General features: G+C 33.1%; 1 protein-coding gene across 1 annotated transcript in view; it reads left to right on the top strand.

The window, feature by feature from the left end:
- LOC143177774 (uncharacterized) overlaps positions 1-24,052 on the top strand; it is a 50,896-nt gene extending 26,844 nt beyond the window's left edge. The window contains exon 2 of the mRNA XM_076375931.1: positions 23,797-24,052. Within this exon, the coding sequence (XP_076232046.1) occupies positions 23,797-23,902 (106 nt within the window). The 3' untranslated portion in view covers positions 23,903-24,052. The remainder of the gene's footprint in view (positions 1-23,796) is intronic.

The following is a 24,052-nucleotide window of genomic DNA, read 5'->3' as shown; positions in this document are numbered from 1 at the left end:
GAGGAATGAATAAAATGGAGAAGTTGAAGAGGAGTTATAGAAAGAAGGTGGAACTGAAGCAGGTCAGAGATAAAAATACATTATAGTAGCTTTCAGAAGTAACTAATATTCTGGATTTTTGCCCCCATTAAGCCGATAGAAACTCATTCCTATTACAACTTTGCGTTTACTTGAAATGTAAAAAGCTTTCTCACAAATATTTGAGAGCGAAATTTCATATTTTTCTCTTCTGAATGGCTATATCTATTTTTATCTTTTCACGTTTCTTTTTTTAGACCATCGAGCTTCATAATCTTCACTAGGACATAGTGTGAAATTCATCTATGTTAGTGAACGTTCGACCATTTTTGAAATATGAAGTTACTAGACTATCTGTATAATATTCTATTGCACGTATTTCTTGTAACGTGTTCATATTAACATTGCAATATTTAAACTTATATATAATATTATTTCCTTTTGTAGATACGTTTCTTTCTTAATAACATATTTCTTAATTTGCTTTGATTTGATATATGTTGGTATAACTTCAGAATTTATCTCTAAAATGTCTTTATTGGGTTTTTACTGCATGTATCTACTTGCGATGCCATGTTTTGCGATAAGAATTAAGCATAAATATTAAATTCGATAATGGCTACATATTACTCTGCAAAAGTTAAAAAATAGAAAGTGCTGGTAGAAAGATATGTCTTTCCTTAATATGTAAGTGCATACATTAGTAGAAGTGAATTATGTAATTCATTACAAATTTATGTGCCATTTCACATAACAGCTTCATTACTCCTTTGCATGCAATTGGCCAGGTATACATATATTGGTCAAATATATCGTAAATATGGACATAAATTCAGCAAATCATTAACGATGTGTTTGCATGAATTTAAAATGATCATAATATTCTTGAAAAAATTCATATATAGTATGTAAGAAAAAGTAGTATGTAGTAGCTTTTCAACTATTTTTTAATTTTAGTATTATCAGAAAAAAATTGAAAACTGCATTCAGAATTTCAATTTATTGATTTGGTAGGTAAAAAATAGAATTCTTAAGACTATGTTAGCAATTTTAAAGAGGAATCTAATTATATATAAAAATATTTTGTGAAATAACAAATATACAAAAAATTAGTCTTCAGTATTATCAATCATTCAGGATACAATAAGTATTAAATATCTAGCAATGTCAGAACAGTACTAAAAGAATCTCCATAACTATCACATATGTATTTTATAGTTCCATATAAAAATTTACGGAACATATTATATTCGCTTCAGATTTTAAACATTCAGAATATTATTCCAATTAACAGCCATAAAAATGGTATTAAAAATTCAGTGCAAACAAATCAATCCAAACGAGTTTCCCCACATTCGACTTTTCAATTCTTCACGCCAAAATACGTGTTCATTTCTTCCAATCACAGTTGAGTTCAGTCCAATTTGAAAGAATGCTCTCGACTGTCGCCTATAAATTACATCAAAAGCTTCGGCTTCCCTGCTCCACGAATTTTTCCATACCTGTGAACTTGCTTCATAGGATTGACCCTAATTGATCCGATTGCTCGATTCCCCCAAACAGGATTAAATTTCGCTTTATTTGGAGGACGAAGAACGTCGGGAAAACAGACATGGAGTAACACGTGGCAGTCAGTTTAGGGCGCAGAGATTTGTACTTAGCTGGGAGCCATGGGACTGCTCTCACGGATCGATGTTCGTATGATATACTACGACTGTATAGACAATGTGTTCCTGTAGTTAGGTGGGTGGATTCTGCTCGACACGTTCAGTTCATAGACCCTGGTCAACGCTCCAATCTGCTTCTCACGTTTTAAATGCTTCTACTCGCGTCTCAGTCTGCTCATCCATCGGACAATGTACCGTTTAGTTGCTATTGTTTCTGCATTAGCAACTTTCATTCTCTAAGTGAACCTGCGTTCTTCAAATATTTCGATTAGACTCTGTTATCAAATGTTTCTGCATTAGCAACTTTGATTCTCTAAGTGAACCTGCGTTCTTCAAATATTTCGATTAGATTCTGTAATTTAATGTCTTTGCATTAGCAACTTTGATACTCTAAGTGAACCTGCGTTCTTCAAATATTTCGATTAGATTCTGTTATCAAATGTTTTTGCATTAGCAACTTTGATTCTCTAAGTGAACCTGCGTTTTTCAAATATTTCGATTAGATTCTGTTATCAAATGTTTTTGCATTAGCAACTTTGATACTCTAAGTGAACCTGTTTTTCGAATACTTCGATTAGATTCTGTTATCAAATGTTTTTGCATTAGCAACTTTGATTCTCTAAGTGAACCTGTGTTCTTAAAATAGTTTGATTAGATTCTGTTATCAAATATTAATTATTTTACGTTGGCAGATTTCTGGTTTTGTGAAAAGATTCTTTTTTAGTGGAAAATGGAAACGATGAAATGTGGATACTTTGTTGTATAATATAATGAAATCACCATTCTTGTATTAATCTAGATAATTTACAATGACATACAAAAAATTTATTTAACTCATTTTCAAATATCGTTAGCAGTTTAAATTTGTCACTATTCCACTAGAATATTTTTTCGCTAATCAAAACTTGTCAAGAGTTTGAAGGTAGTAAGAAAACCAAAAAGTAGTTTAGTAGGACTACGTCACCGAAGAAGTTATGGTTATTGATAGCAAAGCTATCTTTATGGGTACTTTTAAAACAACCTGCACCTTTGGCACAAGGACATTACGTTAGATAAAACATGTTCTTAATATTGCTAAATGCAGAGCTAAGTGCAATGAATTTTATCTTTGTTGTTCAAATTTGTTATTCAGCGAAAAAAGTCTTCATTCATGCTGACCATTCTTAACAAAATCGTTATTAGTGTATAGAATAATAAAACTTGAATAGTAATAGTCAAACTGAATAAAATAAAATAATCAATCAGCCTAAATAAAATTATACTGTAATTAATAGATACTATTATGTTATTTACTGAAAAATCTGAGAAAAGTCGAAATAAATCTTTGACAGAACTAACATTTCATTAATCTTAGTCACAAAAAAGAAATATGAAAAACAGAGTCAAGCACTTTGCCCATGTTCCAAGTCGTACCGTAATATCTCCTCACAGTGTGCTGTCTGTGAAGAATCGCAAATGTAGTTGTAGCTGGACGACAGAGTGGAAAAGTTTGCCGATAAAGACGTTGAGCTTCTCTACTATTCTCATTCGCTCGTCCATACAGAAAATAAAGTATTAGGTAACTGCAGCAGTTCTGTCTGTTGACTTTTTATTGGGCACAACGTAATAAATGCTGGACATAAATATTATAGCTTCTGAAGAGAGTTTAATAAAAAAAAAGAAGCTAAAGATCAATAAATTGCAGCCTGTTCCCTTGGGCTTTCTCTGATCGCTGATTTAATTTCACGCTGCTTCCTGTGGGGTGTTCAACTTGCAAACGTGACAAATATTTGTTATAGGAATTACGTACGATATGAAATATATTTTGCAACGAAAACTGACTGTAAAAAGAATTTGAAACTCTCTTCTTACACGCAGCGATTTGCAATTATTTGAGAAATTATTTTAAGAAACACTTTTTCGAATGCAAAATAAAATTATAAGTTATTTCATTTGATAGATAAATAATAAAATAATTCAGAGAAAAGTCGTTTGCTTCTTTAAATGAGCTAACCATATCTACTTATTTAAAAAAAAGTTTTAGCTAAATGAATCATTTTGAATTATTTTATTGAAATAATGCTCAACCCAGACTTGAAACTACTTTACATTTTCATTTTGACAGTTTCATGTCTTCTCTTTATCCTCGTAGAAAATTTTCATCTATCCATCGTTTCGTTGTATATGTAACGTAGGAATCAACAATAACGCTGGTTTCATATAAAGTCAAAGAACAAATACAGCATATGAAAGAAGACACAGTAGAACTGCCATTACTCATATGTTCAAATAACCAACCATCTCCACGGTTTGAAAATGTTCATTTCCCCAGGGATAAAAACCATTCTCCTGGATTTTTCATCAACGTTAGAGATTAATGTGTTTGTCATAGAATCTACGGCAAGCACTTCGTTACATCTGCTAGATTATTTTTACATTTCGACGACGAGACGGACGTGGGCGACACGCTGACTGAAAGATAATGCAACAAGATAGAATCGTCGTGTTCCTTTCCTGTGTAATTGTGCCGGTTTAATTAAAACAAAGGACAAGGTTTCATCCTGTTCCGCTGTAAGGCACCTTTATTTTGCAGAAAATAACGCGGGGGATTCAGCACATTAAAAACTACAATAGACTTTTTTTCATTACTCGAAAGATTCTATGTCAAATTACTTTCCTATTTGAGCACTTTGATTAAAAAATTCTTTTTTGTATTAAAGCAGAATTTTTTTTTTAAATGTGTATCTTAGAAAGGTAAAATACGTGTTCATATTCTGTATATGCAATTATATTTTGAAACTGTGTGCAGTAAATGAATTTTCTTTGATACTCTATCACTCACATTATTCATAAAACTATACTGGATTACTAATACACATGTAAGTTGATCTGAAAAATGTAACATGGTACTAAGGGGAAAACTGGTGCAAAAAATCTTTGCAAAGTTTCTTCACTCAAAATAGCTATGGAAAATTTCATAGAACATATAAGATTCTTTGGTAGAGACATTAAAAAACAAAAAACGTTTGCATGATATTTTTTCTCCTAAAACAATGCTTACAATAATTTTATGAATTCTATTATAGTTTGAAACTTAAGTGGAAAATATCTAAAAACTCATAAAATAATATTTTCTAAAAAGGTCTATCTAGTTTATGCAGAAAAAATTCTTCATACGCATAAACATGAAAATTTTAAATTTGATCCATTTAAGTATTATGTGATATGCCTTTGTTCTTCCAAACTAAATACCAAAGTCGGTCAAATCAATTAAGAATGACCCAATTAGTACAGCAAATAAAATCGCATACCAAATGGTTATGGAGTCAGTGTATTGTTACATAAATACGTGAATGACCTAAATCGGGTTAATTTTAGGCTTGTCTCTTCTTCGTTCTGACGTATTCGTATGAAGGTCAAGGGACACAAAGCGCGTGTCACCAGCGTCGCCACGTGGCACTCTTTTCACGAATACTTTCCTCCCCTATCGAAACGAAATTGGTATATTTGTCCATTATTGTCCGTTTTTGTGTACATGAATACAAAGTACACAAACTTCCATATAACAGCGTGCCCTTATAATACATTTGACCTCTCACGACAAGGTGTAACATGATCATGTCCTTATACTGACAGATTATGATACTCTGTTTAGAGCAGTTTTGCTTGACAAAGAATTGACTTCGAAGGATATTATAGTGGAATTTCCATTATTCGAGAAATAAAAATTGGAGCAGTTTAGTGAAATATATATATATAGGAATTTACAGACAATAAAGTCATCTTTTTTCTTATATTAGTTATTTTATTTGAAGTGTAAATTATTATTACAAAAAATGAAATAATATAAAGAAATTAGTTCTTGAAAATTATATTGATATTATAGTTACCTATCTGTTTGGAAAATCGAACAGAATTTCAATATATTTCTCTTTATTATTAGTCATATGCTTCCAAAATTGTTTTATGTATTATTATTGAATATTTCAGTATTTTAATGACCTATTTAATGTTTCATTTTCTTTGTTTCTTCTTTTATGATCAAAACCAGTTTCGACATTTCCTCGAAGCATTTCATTCGAAAACAGGAAATGCTTCTTAATAATTACTACTGTAATATTATTTAATTTTTTGCCAAATGCCACACCCAAACTTTTAAATGCCTTAACAGCACATGAATACTTCGTAACATGTTGATCTGTCTATTGTATCGTAACTTTCCACCGGAAATTACAATAATTTTTCAAAGAAACCTTCAATAACGTCGAAGGAACGACGGTTTTCATAACATTTATGAAATTCCTGGCCCCGCCCTATCAGAATGAAATCTGAAGGGCTCCAACCAGCGAAGAAGTTCAATGTCCAAGGGACACGTGTGCGCGCGGAGGTCAAATGACTTGCGAAATACGAATATCCTCTGACGCCACAATTCCTAATGCGACCACCGATCCCGAGAGGGTTTAATCTCACAAGGAAGAAGGAAAGCGAAAAGAACGAAAAACTGGTGACACGTGTGCAGAGATGGTCGCGCGAGTTATTTGACTCCACCTTCATAGATTTCACGAACGTGGCATATGCGTGGAAGAAGCTCGTTGGGTGACCTTTTGTCTACGTTAGCGATAGTTGTTTGAATATTGGCGTTGTAGGAGTACGAAATAATTTAGTGTCGAGTGATTCCAATTGTATTAGATTTGAAGAAGATTAAAATCTACTTGAACAAAGTCTAATTAAATTACAATCTAATTGATACAAATTAATTTTAATTCTATTCGATGTGTATATAATCTACTTGTACGCATGTTACAAATCTAAATCCTTTCCAACTTACATAAATTCGAAACAATTCGAAGTCTGCATAGATAAGCTAGACTGTGGATGTTTATGCAAATTCGTATTTTTATAAATACGATTTAAAAAATGGAATTTAAATACAGATCTTGTCCACCATCAAAAAATAATATTTTAACGTGTACTTTAGATATTTGATATACTTTTACAAATTATGTATATCTTGTATTTATTATTTTGAAACCTCAAATTTCTCATAAATGCATAAACTTTTGCGGTCTATACTTCACAAATTCGAAGCAACTCGAACCCCATAACATTGGATCAAAGCCTTTCAGAATCCACCCATAAATTCGGATCGATTCAAATTCTGCAGTACAACTTCAAGCCTATTCAAAACCTGCTATATCATATCATAAATTTAAAGCGATTCGAAATCCCCCTCAGAGACCCAAAACCAAGGAAGACCCATCAGTGCCATAAATCCAAATTAATAGAAAGCCAAATCGAAACCGAGCTAAAACCTCCACCACGTACCCAAACCACTTCAAACCTAGTACCAAATCTTCAAACCATTTCAAACCCAGTACCCCTATCATTCTCAAACCAGTTTCTCTATCCACACCCTCTCCACCCATTTTCAATCGAAAATCTACCAGCCAACGCAACAAAGTTAGAGTCACCTATCGCCTGCACAGTGGTTTCGTACAACCAAGCCGATTTATGCATCGAATTTTACATGCGCGCACCTATGTGCCTTCACGCACGTGATCGGCTAGTACATAGCTCCATGGGTGGTGGAGTACATAGAACGTTGGGTTCGTCGGTTCACCTCGTTGTGGTACGACACACTCCTGACACTGGAACGACACAGAGAGGGGAAATCGTGTGAGACAGAGAGACGGATAGGAGGGCAACGTGCAAGGGAATAGGTAATGACGCGGGAAAACAGAGAGCAAGAGAGAGGGAGAGAGGGAGAAGTCGTAAGTAGAACTCGGAAAAGAATGATAAGGGAAAGAGATAAAGACTGCGTGAGGGGAGGGAGAGAAGGTTGGATGATAAAGACGGGAAAGAGGGATATAATGAAGAGAGAAAGGGAAAGGGCTGAGAGGAAAGGGGTGAGGGTCGAGGTGTTCTGCGCACGTGCGGGGCACAGCCACCTCGATCGATCCTCCTCGTTTCGAGGAGTCGTTACGAGCGGAGTACTGCTACTCGCTCGAGCTGGTGGGCACCAGCCGTGCGTCAGACGACCGTAGTGGAGCTACTCGAAAATTTCCAACCACGAAACTAAAGAAACACTACTTCGCGATGGCACTTTCATCGTCGAGAGGCAGGAGCCTTTATTCGGCGGGCCAGTTTGAAATCTAGCGATTCATCGCTCGCGCGACTTAAGGCTGCAGTCACAGTGGATGCGTTTTCTGACGAGCTGATGCCTTGATAAATATGTCCAAACTATTTATTTATCTGTCGTACGAGCGAAAAAAGTTCGAACGTAGTCGTCAGAGCGTCAGTTCCTCAGAAAACGCATCCACTGTGACCGTAGCCTAAGACTTGCGTGACCCATTAGGCCCCTAGCTCTCTAAACCCTACCTCGTTCTCGATAACAACGAATCGGAACAGGCTTGTAATTTTTCGTCATTTGGAGGGAGAGCGGGACGCAGAGAGCGTGGCAGTCCCCACAAGCCTTCTCGATTTAATTAATTATTTCTGGACTCAAAGTGCATCCCCAAATGAGTCACGCGCTTGGTGATCAGAGGTAGAGACTGAAATTGCTTGGGACACGTGATATAGGGAATTAAGTTTTTAATGGCTGTATAATTGTAGTTACGGGGAATTCGTATTGGTTGGAGGTATGTAGGCTTATCTTATGTGAAAATTAATTGAATTTAGTAAAACGAGAATGATATGGTTTTCTGAGGCTTTTAACTCGTTTTAGAGTTTAGGGGGTACGATAGACGAAAAGATAGCTGCGTGGCTGTTTAGTGCAGGGATATACTACTGATGTAATGTTTAGACCATTTACTGTACCCATTAAGAGAAATGATGATTATCTAGTTGAACTTGCAAATTATGTAATTAACAACAAACAATTATGTTCCTTCTGTATATACTTAAGAACTAAACTGATACATTTTTCATGGTAGCAAAAAGTGGACGATCACAAATGTGTGTGATGAAATAGTGTTATACTTATTGACATAAATCTACTCTTATCCTCCAAAAAATAGTACAATGCAAAAAAGTCCATTTCGAGCGTTTGAAGTATTGAAATCACTCCGAAATTGCTTTTCAACTGAAGCGTTTAACTGAGAAATTGCTTCTAAAGTGAATTTCCACAATTGCTACATGCTGGTAAGGTATGCACTCGTGCAGGATAAACTTTCTTTGTAGAAAAAAGCTGCAGTAACAGTTAGAAGCAAAATATGTGACTCTTCAGAATGAAATGCTTACTTTTTATTCACCTTGTATAATTCAGAAAATTATAATTTGTTAGTTTTCTGTACATTACTAGCTTGTTGTTAGCAATTTGCCTTTCTGCAATTAGAATGGTATAATAACCGCGGATTATAAGCGTGAATAGTCTTGAACGAGCAAAACGAATAATGAACTCTGTCGATACGTTATCAAGAGGAAACTATAATTTCCGTTTACCGCTGACGATTTTGCAACTTTTACAACCACGACGTTTAAATGAGTGGCGAGACAGCAGGTTCAACTAAAAGTACGAAACTGTGCTACTTTCAGTGGACGTTTTAATCCAGACTGTCGAGAGCCTGAAAAAAAATAGTAGATCATAATATTACCGACCGTTTGGCTAATAAACCTCGTTTTGCGCTTCAACACTGTGATTGAACCATTTAGCTGTAATGCTTTATTTTAGGATAGCTTAGAAAGTTTAACGTAATACTCTTTCTTCCTTTAGTTTTTTAGTTTAATCTGATGGTAATTATTTTAGCTCAATAAACTTAGTACATGATTTTTTTTATATTTTAAATTAATACTGATAGAATATAATAATTGGAGTTCCAAGAATTGTTAGCAATGACATTTTTCTAATCATTATGAATGTTGCTATACTTTCATAATAATTTTGAATGTAAATTGCATATAAATAAATAAAAGTTTGCTCGACAGATGGTTCTTGTATCTAGTAGTATGTTAATAATATTGTTAGGTATACTCTGGGAAACAGTTTTATATTAAAATATAATTTTATTATTTTGTCAGAGGAACCTTTTATTTAATAGAATGTGATATTAGGAGCAAATGATAAAGGGAAAATGTGAAATAAATTTTGTATAATGTTACGTCTTTGAGATACATGTGTAAATTTAAATTAAGTTTGGATCTCGTGTCTGTCTGTCACTTAATGTTTCTACTTATACATAAGGCACCTGGTACGTAATATGTATTCGGAACTGTATAAATAGCTCAATCAAATAGCTTAAATGTACATATGTATAGTATAATAAGCTTCATATTGTTTTATTATATTGAAAATAGTTAATTTTTTAATTATTAAATATATTAATTTAGAGACTTATCAAAAAGGATGTCTTACAAAAAGAATTGAAAACACTTTCTATCGAACGAAGAAAGCTACGTCAATATTTAAAAATTGAAGGAAATAAACATTATTATTCCGAGTTCATGCCACTTCAAACCGATAAAATTGACCACATTTCTATAGACGGTAATGGTAGTAATATTTTTATTAATTTTTATCAGAATAAAAACAAACAGTTCGTAAAAATAAAATGAATCAACCTTTAGTGTTTGCAGACACACAAGTAGAAACAATGAATAATGAACAAAGATCAATAGTAAAGGTTTTATTCCGCATTTTCGCTTTATTTTTGAATGACGAGTTATTTCCTTTTCAGTTTATCGCAGGCTATGCGTTGTGAGGGTCGATCAAAATAACCTGTCAGTAGCAAATACAGATTAAATAAAGAACAATAGAAAAAGTGCTTACGTAAAAGCTAGACATTTCTGGTAAAATAATTTTTCATTTAATAATAACGCTGCTATCATAAGATATTTAGTCCATCAGTTAAATTTAACCAATTGAAATGAAATGAGATATACAAATATTTAAATAATAATACTATTCTAAAAATCATCAATTTAAAAATATTTCTTCCAAAAAGTATTCAAAACTTCCATATAGGGCGAAAAATATTTTGGAATGTTTATGAGGAGAACGATCATTATTTGAACAAGACAAAATAACTTAACAGATATAAAAAGCAAACAGACGCAAAGAAAATCATAAGAGTATAACAGACGTAGAGATGGGAAAATAAATTAGCTTTAATAATAAAAACTCAACTTTCCACTAGTTAAGAAAATTATTCTATCGACCGTAAAACATAGTCCAATTATAAATTCAATCATGAAAAATGTTCCTATCAACCTAATGAATCTCAGAATTTCAAATGAAAACAGTTTCAGTCATGTCAGTGAGAGAACTTACTACTGGTGTGTACTTTTTTTTTTATTTAGATTGATTTATATTCTCAGTCATTCCAAGACCTTTTTTATCTCTCGCGTATCAACTTCCCTCAGCTTTTCCTTAATCTCTGCCTCCACTTGACACCTTGTACTGCTTCTCATATTCAGCGCTCTGCTCTCCAGACCCATCGATAAGACAAAAATCGATTGGGAAGTGTTAAACGATGCGAAAGATGCCCGATAACAAGGTCCTCGACAAGCTAAACGTAATTATGTGTATTTTCGATCTAACCGTATGCGTTGAATAATTGAGCTACGACCGTCGATCTCACGTTTCACTTCCTTTATAAATATGCATGAGCTTCGGCAAAAACACGAGCACGTTGATGCAAAATGAGTAATTATACCTATATACACATAGGAGCGTTACGTTAAATTAAACACAAATTTCTTCATACCAATCGCCAGGCCGATATTTCAACTGCCTGTATTTATTTAGTACCTCTCGAAGAAATTTAGTTCACAGCGAGCTGAGTCGTTTCAGTACGATCACCCAAGAAGCTATATAAATCAAAAAGACACAGCATAAAGTACAATCTTAAGTACATATCAAATATAAAAAGAGAATTTATTTCTAGAAAATTTTTAGTTTATTGTATGTAGTTCATCTTCAAGTGAATTTGAATATTGCATCAACTACTTGCAGTAGTTAATAGTAGACTGTGGATATTTATACAAATTTCAATTTTCATACACAATATTAAAAAACTGGAACAAAATTAAAGACATGTTTTATGTTACACATATTATAAAGTGTATTTATTTATATTTTGATAAAATCTTTACATTTTTTCTTGTTACATAGATTTTACATTTATTTTGCAAATTGAAATGCCTCAAAATACATGAAGATCTTCAGCCTAGTTATTGGTGACGAGAAAATATCACAGTTATATAAATAGGACATGTGTGTGTCTGTTAATCTATTAGAGCTTCGTCCTTTTAGAAAAAGTAATCACATTAGAGGTACTTTCCGTGATAAAATTATTTGCAAAAAAATGTTTATGTAAACGATTTGCATCCTTCAACGTAGGTTTCTATTTTGGTATAATGTTTCCTGCATTTAGATTCCCTTGTACATGTCTATACGTGTCTTTTGATTGTCGAGCAACCTAGTTCTTCACAAAATCAGTGACCCCTTTATTATTGGAAAATCTACATCCTCTCGATGCTTTTTTATCAGTACTCCACAAAAGTCGAAACCATGTAGGGTCAGATTCACAATACCAGGAAAATGTTTGAAAACCTGTCACATTGTTCTCAATATTTCCACATTGCAGACTGTTATTTAAAATCAAACTCTTTCGAGTACAATATGGTATAGCATAATATAAAATCGGTATTTGTCTATTATTTAAAGCTCAGAAGATTTGGAAATGATTGTAGGATCTTGTACACGTAATTGCTAAAGATCACATTATTAAAATTTCATTGCTCATTCGACGTTATAAAAATATCCACCCTATAAATGGAATGAGAGGCGGTGAACAAATTTTATTGGTCGACACGTTCGTTAGCGGGAAAACCTGTGAAACTCGTTCTTAATAAGAGCTATCAGGATCATATCGAGAAATCTTGAGGATCATTTGTTGATGAAGATAGCAAAGGATTAACTTGTGTAGAAATACTGATGCAAATTTATGTTTACGGTCAATTTATATGTACATACACGTACATGTTTACATATATACTCAATTTGTTGCAATTTTCCTAATATAAAAAGGAACTGTTTTTTATACAGTAATTGTTCAGAAAAGAGAAAGATTTGATGTAATTATTTATACAAATTTTAGTATTGGCTTTATTTTCTCAAATATGATTATTATGGTTTTGTCGCTCACTTTTTAAAATACTGTTAATATTATGTGTATACACAATTTAGTATTTTGAATAGTTAGAGAAATAATTTGTTTACTAATTCAAATATTAAGTGGACTAAAATGATCGAATTTGTATAGAAACAACATTGAAAACTTAACTACGTGAAGAAGTGTAGGTAATAATAAGGAAACTTACACTTCAGGATAAAATATAAAGAAAATTTATTCTACGTACTTACACATAACTCTTAAATAATAAAATAGTGAATTTCTTTCCATTCTACTTGATATTAGCAACAAAACATAATGAATTTTACTGCAATGTTCCTATACAAACAAAAAAATATTAAAATTCCCATCTTCTCTACTAAAGTAAACCTAATTAAAAAGACATATTAAATCACCTCTTCCACGCTTTCGCAAGCTTTCATGCCAGAAGGGTATAAAGCTTCTGCAACTGTTCCCACAAATAGCCTGGCATATAAAACCTGAAAAGTATATTCCACGTAAAGCCTATTCAATCCTTCAAATACCACGGATTCGTAGTAATGAAACTTCAGTTTATGCCCGATCGTCCCTCCTGTAATTAGATTCGAAAGCGAACGATAAATCATAAATAAGAACTGGCCGATGCAAGTTTTTCAGTTTCCCCGGCTCAAAGGCCGGCTCAGAAAAAGCGGAAGCCTTTGAATACCTCGAATATGAGTATCGATTCGTTGTCGATTTAATGAGACGCGAGACGCCCAAAGAGGCGAAGAGAAATGAAATGTATCGCTAAGCCTCGCCGTGGTCGCGGCTTCTCGCGGTACGGATCACTCGATGGGGAGTCATTCAGGCTGAATGAAAAAACCCCGAGCTCTGGCGGAACCTTCGATCGCAAATTCATATTTCATAACCGACGTGGAAAAATAGAGAGAATGGATGCGTCGGGCGGGTCGGGAAACTCGGCTGCTTTCCTATTAACAAAGCGACGTCGCCACTTACGCGCTCGATTACATAAAATATTACCGATGCATGAAGAATGGAGGACGTGGAAGTTGGTGGCGGTTCAGGAGACAACGGGTGTATTTCAAAGTCGTGAATTTTGAACTGTGGCTAAGTCGAAATTAATTTTGAGGTAGGCGATCACAATTTCGCCATGATAACGTTTTAAACGTTGTTCAGGGTGAGCATTGTAAGTGGAAATCCTTTGAGTGTTGGCAGCACTTGCAATGATAACGTTTAAAACGTTGTACAGAGTGATTATTTTAACTAGAGACCCTCTGAGTGTTACCAGCATTTGTATTGCAGATTATCGAATTAGAATTTAGATTAGATTGTTATTTATTTGCGTGTGTTTTAAATATAGATAATCAATATTTATTGGTACTTCAATTCAAAAGTAAATAGTTTGGAGAGTTTCGAATTTCGAAAGATTCAAAGATTAATAATTTAAGAATTAGGTTTCGATCCATTTCTAGTAATTAGATTGCAAATTTTTATAGAATTTCATATTTTTATAAACACAATAATAACAAATGTATCCTGTATATACTGTATATACTGTATATACTATAGCACTGTATTAATGATTTAAGAATTAGGTTTTGATCCATTTCTAGTAATTAGATTGCAAATTTTTATAGAATTTCATATTTTTATAAACACAATAATAACAAATGTATCCTGTATATACTGTATATACTGTAGCAATAGGTTATTGCGTATTTCAAATACTATTATGTGAACTTTATGTTCCATATTTTCTATAATTTTGAATATTACATACAGCCTGTAATTTTGTACACATTTAAAATTTCTACAAGTGCATAAAAATCCACAGCCTATTAATAATTGTCTACAGAGGGAATCAGCATATTCGACATTGCAACATTAAACCATGCGCATAGTTTTCCACAATGAAAGTATCATCTCTCATCTTTGTAACGCATCTGGTGTCTATACGAACGTATAAACACATTACGAAAGCCAAGAACCGGCTACAAACTGGCGTATAGTTAAAGTACGAGTAACTGTTGAGATAATTCATCATTAACCTTTCCCAAATCAGACAGCCCAGATCAGTAGCGAGCAGTAGTACAAGCTCTTATTTTACACCGCTCCGTCATGCTGGTTTTATGCGGTTTTTACGCGCGATGTACATGCAACCTGTATTTTAAGTCAATTAGGATGTTTAAGGTAACAGACCCGATGCATAATCGAGAGGTTTCGTGATCCTCGAAACTTATGAGAACGGAACGCGAAGCGTACTAAATTCTTCAAACAATTTCTTCCTCGAATTCGATGCACATGCAGTGATCGATAATAGACCACGTAGCGAGCGTTAGATGTCGTCATAATGATAATTGGATCTTTGGGCTAGGAATGATATAATTCGATTACCAATTTAGCATGGGCAGAAAATTTAATTATGTAATCTTATTTAACGTGGTCGTGGAAGCTACAATTGCAACGACCTGAAGATGTGAGTTAATTATGAATTTGTCATTTTTGGAGTGTTAGAACTCTTACTAAATTTACTAAATTCAATTTTTTATTTATAACAGAAAGCACTCAAGTAAAATTTGAGAAAAGAATCGATCATTTTGCTTGCTATCAACTGCTTCATAAACACAGTTTTCTAATCCAGAGATACTACACCATGAAGCAAAAATATTTCTATATTTTTATTTGCATTCAAACTATAAAAAGCTGTGCACTTAATGACTAGAAACAATATAAACGATACTAAAACCAGCTGGAATCGCTCGGGGACGCTGAAATCCTCTCGAGGTTAACGCGACGAATCTCGAGCATCATCTCCTGCGTCAGAGAATCAACGAAGTACGATCAAGACTTGTCCTTGCTTCAATTAAAGCGGCATGATTATACTGAGAAAAAAAGGGCACGTCTTTGTCTTATTACATTATTTTCTTTGGTCTGTGTTAGGTTGGTCAAGCCTCCTAACCGAGATATGAAAATAATTTGGTTACGAGGCACCACGTTGATGCGTTGACAGATTTGTCGGTGTTAATACTAGGCACAGGTCATAAGAAACAACAGAGAATTTTTGTTCTTGTTTCATAGTTCATAGATAATTATAAGGTGGACAAAAATTAAACGACCTTTTAATTCGTAATTATTACTTTTAATGGATAAAGTAAATTTGATTGAAGTACTTCAAAGAAAATAAGTTTCTCAAATTTTGATAATTTTTTAGAACTTTTTCATCAGTTCACCATTTCCTAATTTTTTTGGTCTTTTTATTTTATTTTATTTTATTTTGAACAATTTCTCAATATTTCTGTCACATTTTTGTTGTACATAGAATTCATGTATATAGGATGGGGTACCTAAAACTGACCTCTCAAAAACTCGCTATCTTTTAACGATAGAAAAAAATGCATCAGACCAAAGTTGTTCAGTTTCAGGAGACACATAATCTGATGTTAATAGGTTTTTTATGAGCGAAGATGTGGGAGAGATATCAAGGTCAACTTTATATTTTATTCACCTTTTGAGACGAATAGAATGCATGAAAAGGTAAATAAAAAAACATACGATTCCATGAAAAAGAAATTAAGTTGTACAAAAAACCTTTTAATATCAGATTATGCCACAGATGTATCTGATGCATTTTCTTTTTACCATAAAAAGCAGTCGAGTTACTCAGGTAGCCTCTTTTAAGTGCCCTATCTTGTTTAAAAAAAAATTCAATCTTCATCTGATAAACTCATTTCTTTCCAATACACAATTATATTTTAAAAGTACGATCAAAATAGAATTCAGTTTTTATTTTCAACACGTGCATCAAGTAAGTGATTTGAATACAGTGTCGTCAAAAAGTTATTCTAATACGAAATTATCGCCTAATTTTTGTCCTGTAATGTCATTAAACCTGATCTCATTAATTTTTCATACTTTGGTGAAAAAAGTTTTTGTAACGCTCATTTTTTCATAACTCTGTACACTCGCTATTCCCTAGCCAGAGTTGATTATTCTGGTTGTTAAACACAACACCATGCATGGTGTCTAATTATTCGCGCGACGTACAGTGAAAATGAGGAAGCGACAAAAAAGCACGAACATCGGTACCTTCGAATCGTATAGTCGTGTAATTACCAGTTACTGCTGGAACTGGGTTCAATTTGCATTTCGATGCAATTACGATTCAGCGTAATCTCATTTTCGTTGATATTATAGCTCGTGAAACTTGGCGAAGCACTATCGTTATAATTGCTGGCATACGTCCATCTGTCCTGTGTGTTGAATGTTGATTCCTGTAACGTCCAACCTTTTATTGTCGTGTTTTATGTCATCAATAAATCAATAGAAACAAAAGTACTTTTTCTTACCACGAGGTTGATCGTTTGAAAATCATTTAAAACGTCTGCAGTTTTTGTCATGTTTTATTACGTTTAATTGGAAGGTTCGAAGAGATGAGAGTCGTATTAACAAATTTTAATTAATGTTTATTGGGAATTTTAATGATAGATACCAATGTACATATTTGGACTCACAAGTAGAAGTAGTCCTAGCTGATTTTAAGATTACGACATGAGTCTTGCGTTAAATGTTGTGTTAAACATAAAATTTCGTGATAGGCTTTTAAAGAAAATTTAGTTGGAGTATATTGCTTTCATGGTTGAATTACTTTAATAAATATTATTAGTATACCATTAGCTAAATTAGTGGGTATGTTATTAGTGATCTTATTAAAATTATTTAGGTGACGTATAAAACGTGAGTAAAAGTAAATGAATACTTAAATTTATGTGATCGAAACTATTAAGTTTGAAAATGGAATAAGTAATATATTATCAGACGCTGCATATCTGCTGCCATAAATAAGAAATTACGTAAACATTGTATAATTTCCTTCAATCCATATTCTACTTTCTTTTAATTTAATTATATTCCTTATTACATTGCTTTCTCTGTCATAAAACCTTGTTTATTGAGTATTACATCAACAAATATTGCGTTGAAGTAATCAATCTTTTTACCAATTAGATTGTTTATTACGTATACAAAGTTTTATCTTTGAATCGGAGATTACAAAAACCTAATATCTTCCTTTATCTTTACACTAACTTACGCATCTCTCTATGTTACAACATAATAAATTATTTCAATTATATTTTTTAAGTTCCTCAAAAATGATCGTAGGTACAAACAACTTTTATTCTATATTATGACTTAATTTTTTATTTATATACATAGATCACATTTACTTTTACATCAGAGTTCTAGGTAAAAATATTTGAATATTATTTTTTAAAAATTAATTACAATATTTGTATAAAGTTAGTTACAATATTTTTATAAAAAAAATCGATCAGTTTTGCTTAGCTGAACAGACATTTCCCCAGACATGCATAAATTTCATTTCTAAAGAATGTGACCGCAGAATAACTTATGCATTCACATTTTCCTCGTAAAATATTAAAGAAATCATTTAGTCGATTCATGCCATCCCAGATTACATAATACCTAATATATGTATGCGTCTTTTTCGCTGTAATATAAATTTGTGGAATACGACATTCTTCAACGTCGCGTATTGATCGTTCAGAAGTCATAAAGCCAGGAAAACCATTAACATCGTTACGACGATGCTACGACCGCAACTATTAGCTATTTTCCATGCTTCGAAAGTGTGACGCTATTTTTTTGTTAAAATGTTACGTAGCAAAATTAAAACTGCATTGCAAGGTGCATACGTAGAAAATTGCAATCACTGAATGTTAATACTAGATTCTAAAGATTTTATTACCATACGAAATTTGAGAAACTTCTTTTTCTTCTTCTGAATAAGAATAATTATAGCAACGTCAATTATTAGAATCGTTAGCTTCATAATAAATAAATTGTAGAGATTTTTCGATTTCTAGTAGTTTCACAAAAGTAAGCATTTATGAATTCATTTTAGTAACTATTTTTATTTTCTCGACTCATCATCGTTTTAGCGTTATTTGCATAAATGAAAGTGCTTATAGCATTAACAGTAATAAGAAGTGGTAACGATATACAATATGACTTTCATCGAAGGTTAATGCGATTTCATGAAATTTAAAAAGTTCTCGCAGAAACGTCTGAATTTTTACACGAATATCGTGTGTGTTACTTGGAATTCTGCAGCTTGATGAATATATGTATGTAGATATATTATAATACTTTACCATCCCTAAGTTTGAGGTCACTACCTTGGACACGGTTTTATCAGTCATCTTTCAGCCAGCAATATATTTTTCGTGGTCGCAAAAATGACAGTTATTAGAAACATTTAAGCATTAAATATTGTCGTACGTCACTAATATTTAAATTATGCATAGAAGAATTTTTACATTTATAATTTCACATACATATATATTTCCTACGCATTTAACAATTACATTTGCTGTAGTGAATAAAGAAACTAAGTAGTCATCAATCAATGCTGACAATAAGAGTGCATAAACCTGTTTTCTATGATCATCAAGAATCGATTACTGTTTATAGTTATCTGATAATCATGATATACAGTTTATGGTTGCCATGATATAAATTCCACACTACATACCTATGTTGGAACCTTTACATGTCTATTAGTGTTACTAATTAACTACTCAACTTACATAGCCAATGTTCGTTGATAACATAATTTACTGCGATTTCAGTAAAGTAGATCGTAAGCAAAGACTTTTATAGTAGATGTACAGTAGAGTCGACTCTACACACAGTTCTAGTTTCATGCAGAACGTAAGCTGGATTTATACTGGTACAAAAATAGTACTAATGCTAGCTGGTGAATGTTTCTTTTTCGAGTAAAAGTAAGAGTAAAAGTCGCGATAAGGCTTGGAAAGTTATGTTCGACGTCGTGGGAGGATTAGGATAACATGGGACTAGAACGATTCAGTGTTTAGACGACGTAAGAGATTAAGATAGTATTGTCTTTGGATGAAGGAGGGACTAAAAGGATATAGCGCTTGAAGGATGCTTGGTTGAATGAAATAGCAGAGAATTTGGTCTGGAGGTATCTCTTTCTGAGGAAACGTTTAGTGTAAGGAAAATTTGTTGTAACGAATCAAGCAAACGAATTTTACTACCCAACAGAGTAGCATTTAGTAGCAAGCTGAGGACTCATTTTAAAACCTTATTCCTCATAAACAATAGTATCAAAAGCAGTCTAGTGTAGAAGAATTTCTTAAAATACATTTCATTGGTAAATGTTTGTTTTAACTGGGCAATTTCGTTATTATTTTTTTCAAATTTAGATTTGAATTAATTTATTTGTATACTTTTTTTAAAATGCAAATGTATATAACAATGTTGTGTTATTTTTATTTTATCAGAATTAGTTCTTATGGAAATGACTTTTATTTTCACTAAATTTAAAAGAAAAAGTCTGTGAATTTGATCAAAAAATAAAATAGATTAATTCTTTTGAGTCTTTATAATAATAGTACACCTAGGATCTCCAAAAATATAAGTACAACTTTGTCACTCAATATAATGTAATATTTAATGTTAGAAACTTCAATCCCTTTAATAATGAAACAACGTAATCTTATTTATTTTATACTAAATTATCTATATTACTTGTTTATGTATAGAAGAAAAACTCAATATTTAAGACTCAGGTAACTTCAGGAGACATGTGTACTTACCTCTACTTACTAACGATGAAATTTTCCTGTTTCTTTCAATGAAATTTTCCTCCCTCTACACTTTCCATTCATAATTCACTAATACACAGTGCAATACCAAAGAAGAGGGAGCTATTCACAGAGTATAATAGAATCGGGAATCATGGAAGGACTATTGACTATTGACCTGCAAGCGGAAGGGTTGTGCGCTCATGCGCGCAAGAGTTTGCTCGATCAAAATTCCACAATTTTGACGATTACGAGTATTTCATCGAAATATATGGATCTGAAATTTTTGGATTTCATGTTTCATGAAAATTTGAAAAACTAGTAATCGATTTTTTGAAGTTTTTACGCATTTGGTAACCTTTAGTCCCCATTTCCATGTTAGTAAACTTTCAGATAGCTAACTGCTTTATTAAAAACTGAGGATGAAAATAAGACAAACTTTTCTGAAAATATTATAATAAACACAGTATTTATTCAGTATAAACTCGTAGCAGAAGAAGCTCAGTTGTGAACCCAATTTACTTGTTGAAGACTCTTTCTTCCCCTGAAAAGCGAAATTAAGTGAAGAATAAAAGATTTCTAATTATGAAAAATAAAACAAAGAATGAGGAATTAATGAATAAAAATCATGAAATATGTCAAAATAGATAATAAAAATTGAGAAAATATTTTACTTCTTTTTCTTACCGATTTCAAATATAAAAAGGTAGAATTAATTAACTAAAGCACACAACCTTGAAATAATACAATTAACATATTGATAGTACAGAGGTTAAATGTATTTGCATATCGACAACCTTGCAAGCTTGTGTTTCACGCAGACCATCGTGCGCAGCTAGAGTAATAACCGTAATAATAGGAGCTGCTATACTAGAATTCGTTCAGGGTCGTCAAAAAAATGTGCTTACGCGCTTAGAGTCACGATTCGTTGTGTAGGACATTTACATGCAACGTGAGGATTCGTTACGTGCGGTTTCATCAAGAGATTGTATTTTGTTTGAAAGTTTTGCTCCAAGCAAGTTTGTTTTCTATGTCAGCCGTAGTATTCCATATCTGCGTGTTGCATTGCAAAAGTCTTCATGAAAATCTTTTTGTACAGACTTGCTACTAAGGACTATTGTCGATGTCTAGAAAAAGTAATGCAATAGAACTTCGATTATTTGAAATAAAATCGAGTCTTCTTGAACCCCTGTTTTTAGATGGAAAATTCTTTTAATGCCCTTTTTCTTTCTGAAAACATAGATTCTATATCCTAGATGTTAATTAAGAATTTCATTCAAATTTTCTGAAAATGTAATACATGCAGGTTGTTTTGTCTTAAAATCACAGATATGCTTGCAACTATATTCGCTATATCTTGGAATTATTTGGAGTATCAAATTATTTCTTACAAATCGTCGACCACGTATTATACATATACAGGGTGTTCCACATCAGGTATCAAAAATTTTAAAGAAACATTCATGAAACTGAAGGTAGACGAAAATACGTGTGAAACGTGTCTGACTTGGAACTTATTCTACTGACTCACTGTGTGTAATCTGACTAGTGAACGCCAGCAGTAGAATAAGTCCCAAGTCAGACACATTTCATTAGTCCCTGCAGTACTGCCCACATGTTAAGGGACACCTGTGTAAGTAGACTTCAGAAATGTATCCCTAACTTTGAACTCGTCAGTGAGGCGTATGTATCATACAGCGAGTCTAATATAACTTTAGGCTCTAATATAGCGAGGATACATTGCACTATTTGATCATTGTCCAAGTCCCGATCAATATTTCACTGTATTCCTATTGTTATTGCATTCAATATGCACAACGCTGAATAACAGAATAACAGAATTTTTATACAGAAACTAAAACATTTTTAGAATTCGAACATGTGAATTTACTCATTTTTTTTCTAAATAAACTACTGTAAATGAATTTTCCAAAGAAAAATCGTTCGGATTAAAATTGTTCTTAAGTTTTATTCTGCAAATTAGAACTAAGAAGGAATATTATTTTGCTCGAAAGGAATTTTCAAACAGAGAACATTCAATCATCACGTTTCTCATTTTAATAATAATAGTTCTTTTGTCACAAATTCATTTTACATGTACAATGTAAGGAAACAAAGGCGTTAGCTCGCTGAAGACAAAGGAAATAATTTATATTTGCACGTTTTAACCATGGAAAATTTACATATACCTACAAATGCAATAATGAAGTTTTTACGCGTATCTTGGAAATTTCAATAAGCAGCACCGATGAATTATGTACGTTGAGAACATTAGAATAAAGATAACACCAAGCGATCAGTTAGTTTCACAGACGGGAATTGCAGAGACAGTAAAATGTAAAATTTATGTAAGCCATCGTAGCATATTCTTATCTCTAGCTGCGAGGGTACTGCATATGCAAATGCAACAAATTGTTATTCTTATTTCAAAAATTCGATGCGTCATAATAGAACAGAAATGTCGAGAAAATTATGAAAATTAAAAATAATTTTGCTTAATAACAAGTCTTTAGTAAAAGAATAGAATTTGCATAAGAAGCTAACAGTTTTTGCTCTTTAAGCCTGAACTCAAGCATTACCATGAATTTTTCTGACAAGTAGAATTATACCTATTATTAACGACCGATAAGTCAAGCTCATGTTCTTATGATATTTAACGTTCCTTTCACTTCAAGTCTTCAACTGAAGAACAAAGTGCACTTGAATAGGATCTATACATGTACCTGTGGTTTGAAGTTCTCCCTACACTCTTTTCTTACATTCTCTCTTAATAAAGGCTGCAAGCTATTAACCTGCCAATCGACGAAGACGAATTAACTCTTCACATTAACATGTCTTGAAAGTAGAAAAGACAAATTCATGCATCGTAAAAGTTTAATATTAACATTAGTCTGAGACAAAGAAGTACAGGTGAATGTTGGATAGATACAGCTCTGACCTCACAAGAACATATAAAAAACATACTTAATTATTTAATAGTATCAAATTTATTGGCTATATAATCGAAACTCGCTAATGACCTAAATGTCAATGCAACGTGAAACTCTTACAGAAAGAAAGACCTAAAATGTTCAACATTATCGAAAGATACAAAAAACTCAGTTTCATGTTTTTCTGTATTACTGCCTTTCTTCATACTGAAGCAGTAGCGTGTATTTGTAGACAATGTCGAAATATTCTGACGCAAAAGCCTTAAGCTCCCCAAAGCGTCTTTATCGCAACTCGCCTTCAAAGCGAGCCCACGACATCAGCGACCTTTCCTCGCGACACGAAATAATTAAAGCCATATTTCACTCGCGGGGGCGTCTGGAATCATGGCCGTCGAACGCCCACGCGCCAAAAATCAGGCAGCCTCCATGAAAGTAATCATACAATCCTGTTCTTGGTTTCCAGCCAGAAGAGGCAGCAACAGCAACAGCAGTACCAGCCTCAGCAGCACCACCAGAGCCAGCAACAGCACCAGCACTCCTCCTGGCACAGGACCACGCTGGCGTCCTGACCACGGTGACCTTGACCCTGACCCCAGACCGAATAGTCCTGGCGCAAGGAGAGAGGATTCCTGCCGACGAAGACGCGAGTCGACGCGGTTCCTTTCGCGGATCAAGAAGAGCCCTGGAAAAGAAGAACCATCGAGACGATGGCCGCTAGA

Source organism: Calliopsis andreniformis, chromosome 4, assembly GCF_051401765.1.
Source record: "Calliopsis andreniformis isolate RMS-2024a chromosome 4, iyCalAndr_principal, whole genome shotgun sequence".
In the NCBI taxonomy this organism is placed as follows: Eukaryota; Metazoa; Arthropoda; class Insecta; order Hymenoptera; family Andrenidae; genus Calliopsis; species Calliopsis andreniformis.
The sequence above is the reverse complement of the archived record's forward strand: the minus strand, read 5'-3'. Positions and strand labels throughout refer to the sequence as shown.